The following is a 15,788-nucleotide window of genomic DNA, read 5'->3' as shown; positions in this document are numbered from 1 at the left end:
TAAAAACAACTTACCTGGACCACGATGGCAGCCGCAATCCCGCACGATCAGCCCGGCACTCAAGCAGAGTACCAGGCTCATCAATCGCGGGCAAGATATCACGAAAAAAGCTGGACGAAACAAGATAAGTTTTTTAAAAATGTATTGGTCATCTCGTCTTTAAGCATCATTCCCGAAGCGGCTAGCTGCCCGATGCACGCTTCCTGCAGCTGTCGGTGTTTTCGCCCGGCACGACTGCAGGCAGCAGAAGGCAATTTCTGGGATGATGCACACGGCAATGACGTCACGATCTCCAAGTGAAGGAGATCAGGGCACAACACCACAGTGCCACCGCAAAACTCCCACCAAATATGGCGGGAATTGATGTCATCGCAGAGTCCGGTCGCAAAGCGAGAGGCACAAAGGCACCCAATTTCGCCCAAGTTTTCGTCAGTAACACTGATTTAATTGATTACACTGATTGATTGCCAGATATGGCTCGGGGGAAGTGGGGGTGGGGAGGGAGGAGGGGGAGGGGGTGGGGGAGAGTTCCACAGCACAGCCAGTGTCGGAACAGTGAATGACTGACCTCAACTTCAGAATTTTCGTGTTTAGATGCGCATGTGCTAAATCTGGTCAGTTTCACAGAGAAAATGTTGGCAAATGTTGGTTGTTTACCATCATTATCCATTGCAAATTCCAGAACATTATTTTAGCTTCATCTCCGTACTGACAGCATATATATAGGCAAAAACTGGCTAATGACTGAATATATAAATTCCGGAGATGAGGGGGTTACCTTATGATGATAGATTGAGTAGACTGGGTCTTTACTCGTTGGAGTTCAGAAGGATGAGGGGTGATCTTATAGAAACATTTAAAATAATGAAAGGGATAGACAAGATAGAGGCAGAGAGGTTGTTTCCACTGGTCGGGGAGACTAGAACTAGGGGGCACAGCCTCAAAATACGGGGGAGCCAATTTAAAACCGAGTTGAGAAGGAATTTCTTCTCCCAGAGGGTTGTGAATCTGTGGTATTCTCTGCCCAAGGAAGCAGTTGAGGCTAGCTCATTGAATGTATTCAAGTCACAGATAGATAGATTTTTAACCAATAAGGGAATTAAGGGTTATGGGGAGCGGGCGGGTAAGTGGAGCTGAGTCCACGGCCAGATCAGCCATGATCTTGTTGAATGGCGGAGCAGGCTCGAGGGGCTAGATGGCCTACTCCTGTTCCTAATTCTTATGTTCTTATGTTCTTATGTACAAGCTGCTTTGTTATAATTTTTCATTGTCTTATCAATTACACATTAAGGGCTAGAAATTGGAGCCTTGCGCCCGTTTTTTCGCCGATATTTCACCTTTTTTGACGGTAAAGGGAGCTCACCTAAATTGGCCAAAGTTTTGCGTCGGCTATTTTGAAATACCGCTAAAAAGTGGACCGCCATCATGCAACGCCAAAAAATGCGATATCGCTTTAAATTGGCCGTTCGGCTCACGCGTATTCTGCGTGGAAAAAACCGCCAGGTAAAAAGCTGCGTTGCAGCCCCAGATACAGCAGTACGTATGAAGACCTGCAAAAAAGGTAAGTTAAAGTTTTTATTTTTTAATTCTTTTGCAGCGATTACTTAGTTAATAGTCTTGTAAATGTTTTGTGATTTTTGATTTTTTGTTTTCCCCCCTCCCAGGGCCTATCTTTTTAGCGGTAATCAACCTCGGACTAAAGTTGGCGAGGTCCGTGGTTTCCACTGCGAATCCTCGTGCAACACTGATTTTTACCGTTGAACGCACTTTTTTGCCAATTTTATGCCTTTAAAACATTATTTTTAACGTTATTTTTGGCGAAAAATGCCAAAAAAATGCCGTTATCGCCAAAAGTTCAATTTCTAGCCCTAAGTAATATATTGATTTAAGGTTTGATGTCCCAGTGCTCAACTCAGTTATTTTAAACCAGTGTGGCTCTTGATTCCATGGGAGAACAATTTGTATTCATAGTTATGCATTGATCATTGATGGTTGTTCTCTAGGTTTATTTCTCCTGGCAAGCTGTCAACCTTTCCAATCGGATAAAAATGATGCAAATCTTGAGAGAGATTGTTCAACAAACCCTCCAGTAAGTAGCTAAGATTATTGACAATTTAAAAAAAGAGCCATACTAGGAGCTGGTTAGGAATGTGTTTTGTGGTGATAGAGATAGGTATAATCTGAGATGCTCTAAGAGATCAAGAGAAACTACGGGAGGGAAATTGCATAGCGTTTGGGGGCGGTAACAACAAAATAATGTACTCTACTTTCTCTGTGGGGCACTATGGGGGCAGAAGCACAGTGAGAGGGGTGCAGCGCTACGTGTTGGGATACATAGCACTGCTGTGTAGAAGGGGACCTCCCCTTCATTAAAGGGGAGAGCCAAGATGTAAACTCTGCAGGTCCCTCCCTGGACCACTGGGGAACGGGGTACCATGCCATCAGCGACACATAAGTTGGTCGATTTTCATTTTCGCACAGGCTACCTCCCCTTGAACTAGCGGCCCACGAGCGGCCTGCAGCCCAGCATGCACCCAGCACAGCTTCAGGGGGCGCTCCAGAATTTTTGCTCCAGAGCGGAAACGGGTCGCCGTGCATGGTGATAACGTTGTCATCGCTGGTGCAGTGAAGCGGGGCACTATCGGTTACCACCCCCGCTAAACTCCCGCAGAATTTTGCGGGAGTCCTCAGCGACACTGTGCCCAAGCGAAAAGTCATTTGCAACCTGTTCGGGGGCACTCACGGGAGCTGCAAGCGAGCCTAATTTCTCCCCAGAGATCCTTGAGCTGGGGCCAGTACAAAATGTTGGCGAGGGGCAGCAGGGTCTATTAATGGTGCAGTGAGGGTGCTAGAATATTCTCACGTTTTGTTGGATTATCTCGCGGATGAAGCCTATGGAACGAATCAACTTGATGAGCCTCAGGTCCTAATGATATCAGTTACCCATAATTCTTAGCACCAACACTAATAGCAACAAAGGCAGCACAAGGCAATGTCTTTCCTGGTTTCATCCTTCTTGTGTTCTTATCTTGGCACTGAACACTAATGATGTTGGACTGAAACAATTGAATTATTAGCTAGCTTGATTTTAATGTTGAATCTAAAGTCCTTAAATTAGGGTTTGTCGATATACCACAATGCTACAGAAGAGATCTTCCAGGCAAATTCCTGGGGCGCTTTCATTAAACTTTCTATTGTCAATAAATCCCTTGGAATATCCCCTAGAAGTTAAGCTTTACTGATCTTAATGGGACCATTTATGGAAAGAAGGGTCTCCATCTTATATCACTTCACTATGATTTTTAATCGCTGGCCCTAGGAACAGCAACAGTGACATCTAAGGAAATGTCCTGATTTTCTATCCTGACCAAAGACATGGTGGTGGGATGGTGGAGGTGGAGGGGGGTGGGGGGTTGTGGAGGGGTGGGGGGTTAATGAAGTTAGGAAGAAATGGGATAACTAAATGTAGTAAGCCAAACATGACCCATAAAATTAAACTGAGACAGTCTGAAAATCTCTAATGTAAACTGAAGATGTTTCAATATAATATTTACGCATTAATGTCAACTTGAAGAGGAGTCTGTAGCCTCAGGTCCCAATGATATCAGTTACCCATAATTCTTAGCACCAACGCGAATAGCAACCAAGGAAGCACAAGGCAATGAGCAAATGGTGTTCTAACTATATCCATTACGTACAAATAAGAAACTGCTGAGAAAGTGTCAGTAAACTTACAAATAAAAGTAACTATAATGAAAGGAATAATTTCATTATTGGGTTGTAACTTTCCTTCAACTCATACCATAGTAACTATCCTGGAAACATACAACAGCAAATATTCCCCTCTCACTGACTCTTTATGTAATGTGATGTCTGCAGCAGCTACCGATGGTCCAAACCTCACACAATACACGATACAAACACAAAGAGTAAATGTTGTTGGGAAAAATTGAGCTTCAATGCCAAAACTAAAAATAATACATAAGATAATAACTGACTGCAGTATCTGCACAGGGCACAGGGCTGTGATATGTTTTTGTTTAATCTATCGCCCCTTATTTTCCTTCCTCTCTCACAAGCGATGGCTCTTCCTTGGGCAAAAGCAAAATACTGTGGATGCTGGAAATCTGAAATAAAAACAGAAAATGCTGGAAATGCCCAGCAGACCAGGCAGCATCTCTGGAGAGAGAAACAGAGTTAACGTTTCAGGTCGATTATCTTTCATCAGAACTGACAAAAGGTCATTGACCTGAAACATTAACTCTGTTTCTCTCTCCACAGATGCTGCCTGACCCGTTGAGTGTTTCCAGCTCTTCCGTGAACACAGTGCAAAAGACTCTAATGTCCCTTCCTATTAACCCCCGTGTCTGTACTTCATGGCTGTGCCCAGCTGGTAAATGTGAACAGACTGTTCCACCATGGTACACTTTCTGGCAGGGGTCACTGCACAATGATCAGGGGAGGAATCTTGGCTTATTTTTACCCTCTCTGTCTCAGGAGGCTGGGGCCAATAATAGCTGGCTGTAATCAGCTAACTCACCACAGACAGAGGGTTGAAACCTGAGATCTTGTGACGTGTATAGCTTCATACTACACCAGCTGCTGTACCCACTAGAGCTTTATAAAACTGCTGAGGAACAATTAAGAGAGTCATATTAACAGAACATTTTTTGATTCAAGAACAGGTAAAAACAGAAAGACTTAAATGTGTGACAGACTTTGATTCAAAAGTTATGTTTAATATTAAACCTAGCCCTTTGGTCTTACCCCAAAATTTCACCTTCATATTTCTCAATTTGGTGAGACAGGACAAATTCTGTTCATGACTGTTATATAATAATGAAAGTTATTACTCTGGACGATTAGACTTACTATGTATTCTTCTATATTTAGTATCTGCCTCCTACAGTAATTAACACTTCATTGCGCCTGAGTGCTCTCCGAAATTTGATGAATGAACAAAACATCAGTGTCTATGTGATTCCTGCCACAGACCCCCATTTAGTGAGTATACAAACCACTGCTTAAAATATTTGATTGTGTCTATTTGTTAAATGGTATGACTAACTGCACTTCCTGTCCCTCTGGCATTACACTTCCTGCAACACACTCTGGCTTCATATCTCCCATGTCGCACACTGGCATCACATTTTTGATTGATGAGCACTGACCAAAATCTACCAATCAAAAAGAAATGGAACTTGAACCAATGAAATACTTTTTTTTAATCCAAAACTTTTTGACCAGCATATTACTTCTCGCAAACTTCAGAAACTGCTTATAAAATTAAGGATCCCTCACTCTTAGCATGACAAAAATGTTCTTTGTATATCTCTGGGATCTTTCTAATCTGTATGACATGGTAAAATCAGAATAATGCTTCAGTGCTACCAGGATTTTAATTTTTAATATAGCTCAGAGACACTAACTAGTGGACAAAGTCAAAATACAGCAGCGCTGTTCTGTTAAGAATCATAGAATGGTTACAGCACAGAAGAAGGACATTCAGCCCGTGAAGACCATGCCGACTCTCAGCTAATCCCACTCCCCTGCCCTCTCTGTCTTTGAAGTGAGTGTCCCTGACTCTATCCCAGAGCATGGTACCCGCCCCCACCTCGGCACAATCCCAGCCAGGCCAACCGACAACTGAAGAACAACCAGGCCTCAGGAGCAGATGGAATTCCCGCCGAAGTACTAAAACATGGCGGAGAAGTACTCTTGCCGTGAATCCATGAACTCATCTCTCTTATTTGGAAGGAAGAGAGCATGCCAGGGGATTTCAGAGATGCTGTAATCATGACCATCTTCAAGAAAGGTGACAAGTCCGATTGCGGTAATTACAGAGGAGTTTCCCTGCTGTCTGCTACAGGGAAAATCATCGCAAGTATCCTCCTCAATCATCTCCTCCCAGTGGCTGAAGAGCTCCTCCCAGAGTCGCAATGCAGATTCCGCCCACTAAGGGGCACAATGGACATGATCTTTACCGCACGACAAATCCAAGAAAAATGTAGGGAGCAGCATCAACCTCTGTACATGGCTTTCTTTGACTTCACAAAGGCATGCGACTCTTTCAACCATGAGGGATTATGGAGTGTCCTTTTAAAATCACCTCAAATATTTGTCACCATCCTCCACCTGCTTGACAATGACATGCAAGCCATGATTCTTACCAACGGATCCACCACAGACCCAATGCAAGTGTAGACCAGGGTCAAGCCAGGCTGTGTCATTGCACCAATGTTCTTCTCAATCTTCCTCGCTGCAATGCTTTATCTCACCTTTAACAAGCTCCCTGCTGGAGTGGAGTTAATCTACAGGACAAGCGGGAAATTGTTCAACCTCCGTCGTCTCCAGTCCAGATCCAAGGTTGTTCTAACCTCTCTCATTGAACTACAGTATGCAGACAATGCTTCTGTTTGTGCATACTCAGAGGCCGAACTTCAAACCATTGTAGACACCTTCACTGAAGCCTACAAGAGTCTGGGCCTTGTATTAAACATCCGTAAGACAAAGGTTTTATACCAACCAGCCTCCACCTGACAGTACTGCTCCCTGATTATCAAGATCCATGATGAGATCTTGGACAATGTGGAGCACTTCCCATACCTTGGGAGCTTACTCTCTGCAAGGACAGACATCCATGACAAAGTCCAACACCGCCTTCAGTGTGCCAGTGCAGCCTTTGGTTGCGTGAGAAAATAGGTGTTCGAAGACCAGGATCTTAAACGCGGCACCAAGCTCATGGTCTACAGAGCAGTAGTGATACCTGCCCTCCTATATGCTTCCGAGACATGGACTATGTACAGTAGACATCTCAGATCACTGGAGAAGTACCACCAATGCTACCTTTGCAAAATCCTGCAAATTTATTGGCAGGATAGGCATACCAAAGTCAGATTTCTCTCTTAGGCCAACATCCCCAGCATCGAGACATTGACCACGCTCAATCAGCTCTAATGGATGGGCCACATTGTCCACATGCCCGATACTAGCTTCCCGAAACAAGCACTCTAGTCCGAGCTACATCAAAGCAAGTGAATCCAAGGAGGGCAGAGAAAATGCTTCAAGGTCACCCTCAAAGCCTTCTTGAAAAAATGTAACATCCCCACTCACTCTTGGGAATCCCTGGCCCAAGTCCGCTCAAAGTGGAGGAGTAGTTCTGAGAAGGCTCTGAAAACTTCGAGTCTCTTTGCCTGGAGCATGCGGAAGCCAAATACTAACAGCGGAAGGAGCATACGACAAATCAAGCCCCCCACCCACCCACCCATCACTCCAACCACCACCTGCCCCACCTGTGACAGAGACTGTAGATCCCACATTGGTCTCAACAGTCACCTTAGAACTTATATTATTATGGAAGCAAGTCATCCTCAACTCCAGGGGACTGCCTGAGAAGAAGAGTCCCACTCCCCTGCCCTTTCCCTGGAGCCCTGCAAATGTTTTGCTTTCAGCTACTTATCCAATTCCCTTTGAAAGATAAGATTCCAGTGCATTCCAGATCCCTACCACTCGCTGTGTAAAATATTTTTTTCTTACATCGCCTTTGGTTCGTTTGCCAATCATATTCAATCTGTGTCCTTGGGTTCTTTACCCTTCTGCCAATGGGAACAGTTTCTCTCTATCTACTCTGTTTAGACTGTGATATATTCGTTACAACCTCACAAACATACAGGACTTCACAAGATGGCTTCAACACAGGAACTTGTCAGGTGACCTGTCACCTGATGCTTTATTGTGAATGCAATGCAATGGCTGCATTACCACAGTAGTCCACTAGGTGAAACTATATTACACTTCTCCCTCCTTAATGAAGATGTAATTATACAATAATCATCATACATAACATGCTTAGTTATACAAAACAAAAGATATGGACTTATTTTGCCATATTTACAAATCAAACTTAACCACTAGTTTTCTGTTTCGAAGAGGATACCTTCGCTCTCGAAAAGAACCTTCCAAACATGGTGTTGAACTTAGACTCATTTTAGGCTGATCCTGAGGAAAATTTGTCTCCAAGGGATGCCCTTGAATTACATTTGAACTCTCTACAACTTCAGACTGTTTGTCTGCCTGACTCGGACTCAGACTTAAATTCTGACTTTCTCTTGGACTTGTTTACAGTACATCTGATGTGGGATTTGCTACTGGTACTGTCCTTGTAACAAGACTATCTGATGAGTCACAAATAGTTGAATCATTCCAACTTTTAACTCCGTCCACACCTGTAGGTAAAATATGATCAATGTGAACAAACCTAACCTGTCTATGATCAAATATCTTGACCAAATATGTGCGAGGACCACATATCTTCACCATTCTTCCTGGTAACCACTTTAACCATTTATGGTGATGGTTCTTCCCTCTCACCTTCTGATTTAATTACACACTTCTCTCTTTTACTCTACCTTTGACATGATTCTCTTACTGTCTTAATTGTTTCTCTTCTACAGACTGTGCCAAGTTTGGCTTTAACAACGAAAACCTGCTTCATGGCTGTTGTTTGAGAAACAACTCTGCTGGTGTTCTACCAGTAGTTGTATGAGGAGTATTACAATACCTAATTAGAAAATTAATCAAATTGTGCTCCAATGACAACTGTTGTTTCTTTGGATTTGGATCCAACATTTGTTTGATCAGAGCATGTTTTACAATTTGTACTGTACGGTGGAACTTTGGTATGTTTCACACCATTTTTGCTCATGAACTGTGCAAATTCTTCTGAACAAAATTGTGGTCCATTATCAGACACAATTTCTTCTGGTAGGCCATATGAAGGAAATAATCTTCGCAAATGGTCTAGTGTTTTACTTTTTGTTATTTTCCGCATTGGAAACACCTCTACCCACTTTGAATGGCTATCAATCACAATGAACAATTGCTGTCCTTCTAACTCAGCAAAATCGATACATAATCTTTGCCACACCCTGGGAGACCATTTCCATGGCTGTAATGGTACTGATAGTGGTTTCTTGCTTATCGATTGACATGTTGTACACTGACTCACAATGTACTCTATATCTTTATCTAGACCTGGCCACCAGAAGTAACTGCATGCAAAACTCTTGGTCAAGCACATTCCTAGGTGCTAGTCATGAAGATCTCCTAATAATTTGTACCTGAATTTATTTGGTATAACCACTCTTGCACCCCACATGATACAATCTTTATCCATGAACAATCCATTCCTACAAATGAAATATGGATGAATGGTTTCACCAGCCATTTGCAATATACTCATACACCTTTGACATCACTGGGTCACGTTTGGTTGCTCTACCAATCTCTTCAGCTGTAACTGGCAGTTCATCAATGTATGAAAAATAGAACACTTCTTCCCTTTCGGGTGTAACTTGTGATGGGGAAGGCAATCTAGACATAGCATCGGCATTACTGTGATCAGCTGATCATCTGTACTCAATATCATATGTATATGCTGACAAAATCAAAGCCAATCTCTGCATTCGGGCTGCAGCTAATGTTGGAACTGATGACTTCGGATGGAGGATTGCTGTCAGGGACTTATGGTCCATAACGATGGTAAACTTACGACCATACAAGTATTTGTGGAACTTCTTGACCTCAAAAATTAATGCCAAAGCTTCCCTTTCGATTTGAGCATAATTACTCTCACTGGCACTGAGAGTGTGTGAAGCAAAAGCAATTGGTCGCTCCTCTCCACTATGTCGTACATGAGAGATCACTGCCCCAACTCCATACGGAGAGGCATCACATGTTAGCTTGATCTCCTTAGGTGAACTAACATGGGGCACTCTACCAACAGACTTTTACACTCATTGAATGCTGTATCACATTTTTCTGATCACTTCCAATGGACCTGTTTTTCCAATAGCTCATTCAGTGGATGTAACGCTGTAGCCAAATTTGGTAGGAACTTCCCATAATAGTTCAAAAGATCCAAAATGATTTAGATGAAGGAATTGTGTGTAACATTAATGATTTAGATGAAGGAATTGAGTGTAATATCTCTAAGTTTGCAGATGACACTAAGCTGGGTGGCGGTGTGAGCTGTGAGGAGGACGCTAAGAGGCTGCAGAGTGACTTGGACAGGTTAGGTGAGGGGCAAATGGTATGTTGGCCTTCATAGCTAGGGGTTTTGAGTATAGTAGCAGGGCGGTCTTACTGCAGTTGTACAGGGCCTTGGTGAGGCCTCACCTAGAATATTGTGTTCAGTTTTGGTCTCCTAATCTGAGGAAGGACATTCTTGCTATTGAGGGAATACAGCGAAGGTTCACCAGACTGATTCCCGGGATGGCTGGACTGACATTTGAGGAGAAACTGGATCGACTGGGCCTTTATGCACTGGAGTTTAGAAGGATGAGAGGGGATCTCATAGAAACATATAACATTCTGACGGGATTGGACAGGTGAGATGCAGGAAGAATGTTCCCGATGTTGGGGAAGTCCAGAAGCAGGGGATACAGTCTAAGGATAAGGGGTAAGCCATTTAGGACTGAGATGAGGAGAAACTTCTTCACTCAGAGAGTTGTTAACCTGTGGAATTCCCTACCGCAGAGAGTTGTTGATGCCAGTTCGTTGGATATATTCAAGAGAAAGTTAGATGTGGCCCTTACGGCTAAAGGGATCAAGGGGTATGGAGAGAAAGCAGGAAAGGGGTACTGAGGGAATGATCAGCCATGATCTTATTGAATGGTGGTGCAGGCTCGAAGGGCCGAATGGCCTACTCCTGCACCTATTTTCTATGTTTCTATGTTTCTAAAAAATCGAAGTTCAGTGACATTCTTGGGAGTGGGTGCATTTCTGATTGCATCCAGCTTTCCCTTGGTTGGATATAAAACATCTTTGTCTACTCTGTGCCCTAAGTATTCCACTGAGTTTTGAAATAACTCACACTTGTGAGCAGTCACTCGTACTCTGTGCTTCTCTAGCTATTTGAGCACTTCATTCAATATGTTATTATGGATTTGATGTTTGTTGCTGAAAACATCTAAATAACATACACCTTCAATGCCTTGCAAAATCTGGTTCATCACCCCTTGGAATATGTTGGAAGACACTCCAAATGGTAGCCTATTAAATTGATATAGGCTTAGATGAGTATTTATAGTCAAGCATGACTTGAAGTCCTCATCTAGCTCCAATTGTAAGTAGGCATTTGTAAGATCTAACTGTGAGAAGATCTGACCACCTTTCAGCATTGTGAACAAATCTTCTACATTAGACAATGTATTGGGGAGATTACCCTCTAGAACTTGGTTTACGGTTACTTTATAATCACCACAAAATCGTATCATCGGACTTAGGTACAACAACAATGCGTGTAGCCCAATTACATTGATCTATCTTAGAGATAATGTTCTCAGTCTCTAGTCTTTTGCGTTCTTGCTCAACTTTCTCTTTGAGGGCATATGGTACGGGGCGTGGCTTGCAGTAAACAGGTCTTGCGTCCTTCTGTACCCTGACACTTGCCTTGAAGCCTTGCATCGGACTGCCCATTTCGCAGAACACCTTCGGATACTTCTTGATGACATCATCCTTCGATGCAAATCTCGTTTCAAGACAAAAAATCTCACTCCAATCCAGTTTCAGTGATCCCAACCAATTTCTACCTTGTAAGGCAGGCTTGTCTCCTAAGAGAGGCAAGCTCTGAAGTTGATGCTTGTAGTTCACCGATACGGTGATACGACCTAGCACAGGAATGCTCTCTCCTGAGTAGCCTCGCAACACTTTCTTGGATTTCTTCAGTGGGAAATCACGCAATTTGTCGAGGTATAACGATTCCGGTACTATGCTCACGGATGCACCAGTGTCGATTGCCCGGGTATCTTTGTTCCTGCAACATCTACCTGGATGATGATACTTTTTGAATCGCTGTTAGATATCCTCGTGCTCCTGATGACATGTATCTCTTCATCCTGTTGCTTTTCTTCCATGCTATGTAATCTCTGGGGATTTCTACTTATAGCCTTGAAAGTTGGTTTACTCTTCAGTCGGTATGCCTTCGCAAGATGCCCAGTTTTCAAGCAGAAGAAATATTCTGCCTTCATATATGGACAACTTTTAGCAATGTGTTGTCCCAGACACTGAAAGCATGACTTCAATATTGAGCAACCTTGGCTAAAAGAGTCAGTAGATGACTTTGAATCCAGCGAGGAGTATGATGATTTGGCCAGAGAGGCAGCTCAGCCCCAAGAAGAAGTGTATGGAGTGTATACCTGCACCACCGATTGTCCTCCAGTGAAGATGGAAATTGAGATAAACGGCGTTCCAGTCTTCATGGAAGTGGGCATGGGAGCGAGCCCGTCAGTGATGAGCCAGGATGCCTTTGAGAGGCTGTGGAACGAAAAACGACCCGAGCTGGTTCCAGTACAGGAAAAGTTGCGCACCTACACGAAGGAGCTGATCCCAGTCCTTGGTAGTGCAGATGTAAGTGTAATCCATAATGGCGTGATGCACAAGTTACCTCTGTGGATTGTTGCAGGTGATGGTCCAACACTACTCGGAAGAAGGTGGATGAGGAAGATCCAGTGGAAATGGGAAGACCTCTTCACTCCAGCAATCGATGTCCCCCGTGCTCAGAAGCAGAGCAAAACCTCACCTTCGCTTGGGCCAGGCACCAGAGAACAGGCCATCGCAACACCTGAGGCACAGACCGTTTATCATGACTGCGTGGCAATGATCCGACCGGAACGACCTAAAAGTACCTTCCCAGCTCCAGTGGCAGGACTCCTGGGGAGGAAGATTGAATTCACAAGCACTCTTCCAGCTTTTGTGGCAGAATCGCGGGAGAGAAGGATCAAGGCAGTCGACCTCGAGGACAGAGGCAAGATGGCGTCCCTGCTGCAGCGAGGGGCAGCGTGGCTGGAAAAAAAGATGGCCGCAGCCAGACCACGAGGTGCAATGTTCAGGGACCATCATGTGGTGTCTAACAAAGGATTTGATTGGGGTAAAGCCAGCAGGGTTCTCTTAAAGGAGACCTGCAACCAACTGAACTTAGAAACATTGTATGAATGGCAATCAATGTAACGAGCCGATTAAGAACGTAAAGAACAAAATGTTGTTGCGAGGTGTCGGGAATCGCTTGTCCCCAAAAGTAGCAAGCGAGCGAATTTGGGAGGGTAAAGGTGCTGATTCTGATGCCCTGCCCCAGGTGTCTCCTCAAGTTATAGGCCAGCGACCTCAGAAGGGTGAAGGCACTGATCCTGATACCCTGCCCCAGGTCTATCCCATGCTGCAGGCACCCGACGGCACTATTCGCCACGGACCTGGAAACAAAAACGGTGCCAATACATAATAACATAAGAACATAAGAATTAGGAACAGGAGTAGGCCATCTAGCCCCTCGAGCCTGCTCCGCCATTCAACAAGATCATGGCTGATCTGGCCGTGGACTCAGCTCCACTTACCCGCCCGCTCCCCGTAACCCTTAATTCCCTTTTGGTTACAAATCTATCTATCTGTGATTTGAATACATTCAATGAGCTAGCCTCAACTGCTTCCTTGGGAAGAGAATTCCACAGATTCACAACCCTCTGGGAGAAGAAATTCCTTCTCAATTCGGTTTTAAATTGGCTCCCCCATATTTTGAGGCTGTGCCCCCTTGTTCTAGTCTCCCCGACCAGTGGAAACAACCTCTCTGCCTCTATCTTGTCTATCTCTTTCATGATTTTAAATGTTTCTATAAGATCACCCCTCATCCTTCTGAACTCCTAAAGACCCAGTCTACTCAATCTATCATCATAAGGTGACCCCCTCATCTCGGGGATCAGCCGAGTGAATCATCTCTGTTCCCCCTCCAAAGCCAGTATATCCTTCCTTAAGTAAGCTGACCAAAACTGCACGTAGTACTCCAGGTGCAGCCTCACCAATACCCTATACAGTTGCAGCAGGACCTCCCTGCTTTTCTCCATCCCTCTCGCAATGAAGGCCAACATTCCATTCGCCTTCCTGATTACCTGCTGCACCTGCAAACTATCTTTTTGGTATTCATGCGCAAGGACCCCCAGGTCCCTCTGCATCTCAGCATGTTGTAAGTTCTCCCCATTCAAATAATATTCCCTTTTACTGTTTTTTTTCCCAAGGTGGATGACCTCACACTTTCCGACATTGTATTCCATCTGCCAAACCTTAGCCCATTCGCTTAACCTATCTAAATCTCTTTGCAGCCTTTCTGTGTCCTCTACACAACCCGCTTTCCCACTAATCTTTGTGTCATTTGCAAATTTTGTTACACTACACTCTGTCCCCTCTTCCAGGTCATCTATGTATATTGTAAACAGTTGTGGTCCCAGCACCGTCCCTGTGGCACAACACTAACCACCGATTTCCAACCTGAAAAGGACCCATTTATCCCGACTCTCTGCTTTCTGTTCGCCAGCCAATTCTCGATCCATGCTAATACATTTCCTCTGACTCCGCGTACCTCTATCTTCTGCAGTAACCTTTTGTGTGGCACCTTATCGAATGCCTTTTGGAAATCTAAATACACCACATCCATCGGTACACATCTATCCACCATGCTCATTATATCCTCAAAGAATTCCAGTAAATTAGTTAAACATGATTTCCCCTTCATGAATCCATGCTGCTTCTGCTTGATTGCACTATTCCTATCTAGATGTCCCGCTATTTCTTCCTTAATGATAGTTTCAAGCATTTTCCCCACTACAGATGTTAAACTAACCGGCCTATAGTTACCTGCCTTTGGTCTGCCCCCTTTTTTAAACAGAGGTATTACATTAGCTGCTTTCCAATCCGATGGTACCTCCCCAGAGTCCAGAGAATTTTGATAGATTATAACGAATGCATCTGCTATAACTTCCGCCATCTCTTTTAATACTCTGGGATGCATTTCATCAGGACCAGGGGACTTGTCTACCTTGAGTCCCATTAGCCTGTCCAGCACTACCCCCCTAGTGATAGTGATTGTCTCAAGGTCCTCCCTTCCCACATTCCCGTGACCAACAATTTCTGGCATGGTTTTTGTGTCTTCCACTGTGAAGACCGAAGCAAAACAATTGTTTAAGGTCTCAGCCATTTCCACATTTCCCATTATTAAATCCCCCTTCTCATCTTCTAAGGGACCAACATTTACTTTAGTCACTCTTTTCCGTTTTATATATCTGTAAAAGCTTTTACTATCTGTTTTTATGTTTTGCGCAAGTTTACCTTCAAAATCTATCTTTCCTTTCTTTATTGCTTTTTTAGTCATTCTTTGCTGTTGTTTAAAATTTTCCCGATCCTCTAGTTTCCCACTAACCTTGGCCACCTTATAGGCATTGGTCTTTGATTTGATACTCTCCTTTATTTCCTTGGTTATCCACAGCTGGTTATCCCTTCTCTTACCGCCCTTCTTTTTCACTGGAATATATTTTTGTTGCGCACTATGAAAGAGCTCCTTAAAAGTCCTCCACTGTTCCTCAATTGTGCCACCGTTTAGTCTGTGTTTCCAGTCTACTTTAGCCACCTCTGCCCTCATCCCACTGTAGTCCCCTTTGTTTAAGCATAGTACGCTCGTTTCTGACACAACTTCCTCACCCTCAATCTGTATTACAAATTCAACCATATTGTGATCACTCATTCCGAGAGGATCTTTTACGAGGAGATCGTTTATTATTCCTGTCTCATTACACAGGACCAAATCTAAAATAGCTTGCACCCTTGTAGGTTCTGTAACATACTGTTCTAAGAAACAATCCCGTATGCATTCTATGAATTCCTCCTCAAGGCTACCCCGTGCGATTTGAGTTGAGCAATCGTTATGTAGGTTAAAATCCCCCATGACTACTGCCGTTCCTTTTTCACAT

The 15,788-nt window shown here is 43.8% G+C and overlaps 1 protein-coding gene across 1 annotated transcript in view; it reads left to right on the top strand.

Annotated features, from left to right (window-relative positions):
- The first annotated feature begins 1,440 nt into the window (after positions 1–1,440).
- xpnpep2 (X-prolyl aminopeptidase (aminopeptidase P) 2, membrane-bound) overlaps positions 1,441–15,788 on the top strand; it is a 156,525-nt gene continuing 142,177 nt past the window's right edge. Inside the window, exons 1-3 of the mRNA XM_070882526.1 lie at positions 1,441–1,561; positions 2,004–2,089; positions 4,894–5,004. Coding sequence (XP_070738627.1) covers positions 1,441–1,561; positions 2,004–2,089; positions 4,894–5,004 — 318 coding nt within the window. The remainder of the gene's footprint in view (positions 1,562–2,003; positions 2,090–4,893; positions 5,005–15,788) is intronic.

This window comes from Pristiophorus japonicus, chromosome 6 (assembly GCF_044704955.1).
Source record: "Pristiophorus japonicus isolate sPriJap1 chromosome 6, sPriJap1.hap1, whole genome shotgun sequence".
NCBI lineage: Eukaryota > Metazoa > Chordata > Chondrichthyes > Pristiophoridae > Pristiophorus > Pristiophorus japonicus.
The sequence above is the reverse complement of the archived record's forward strand: the minus strand, read 5'-3'. Positions and strand labels throughout refer to the sequence as shown.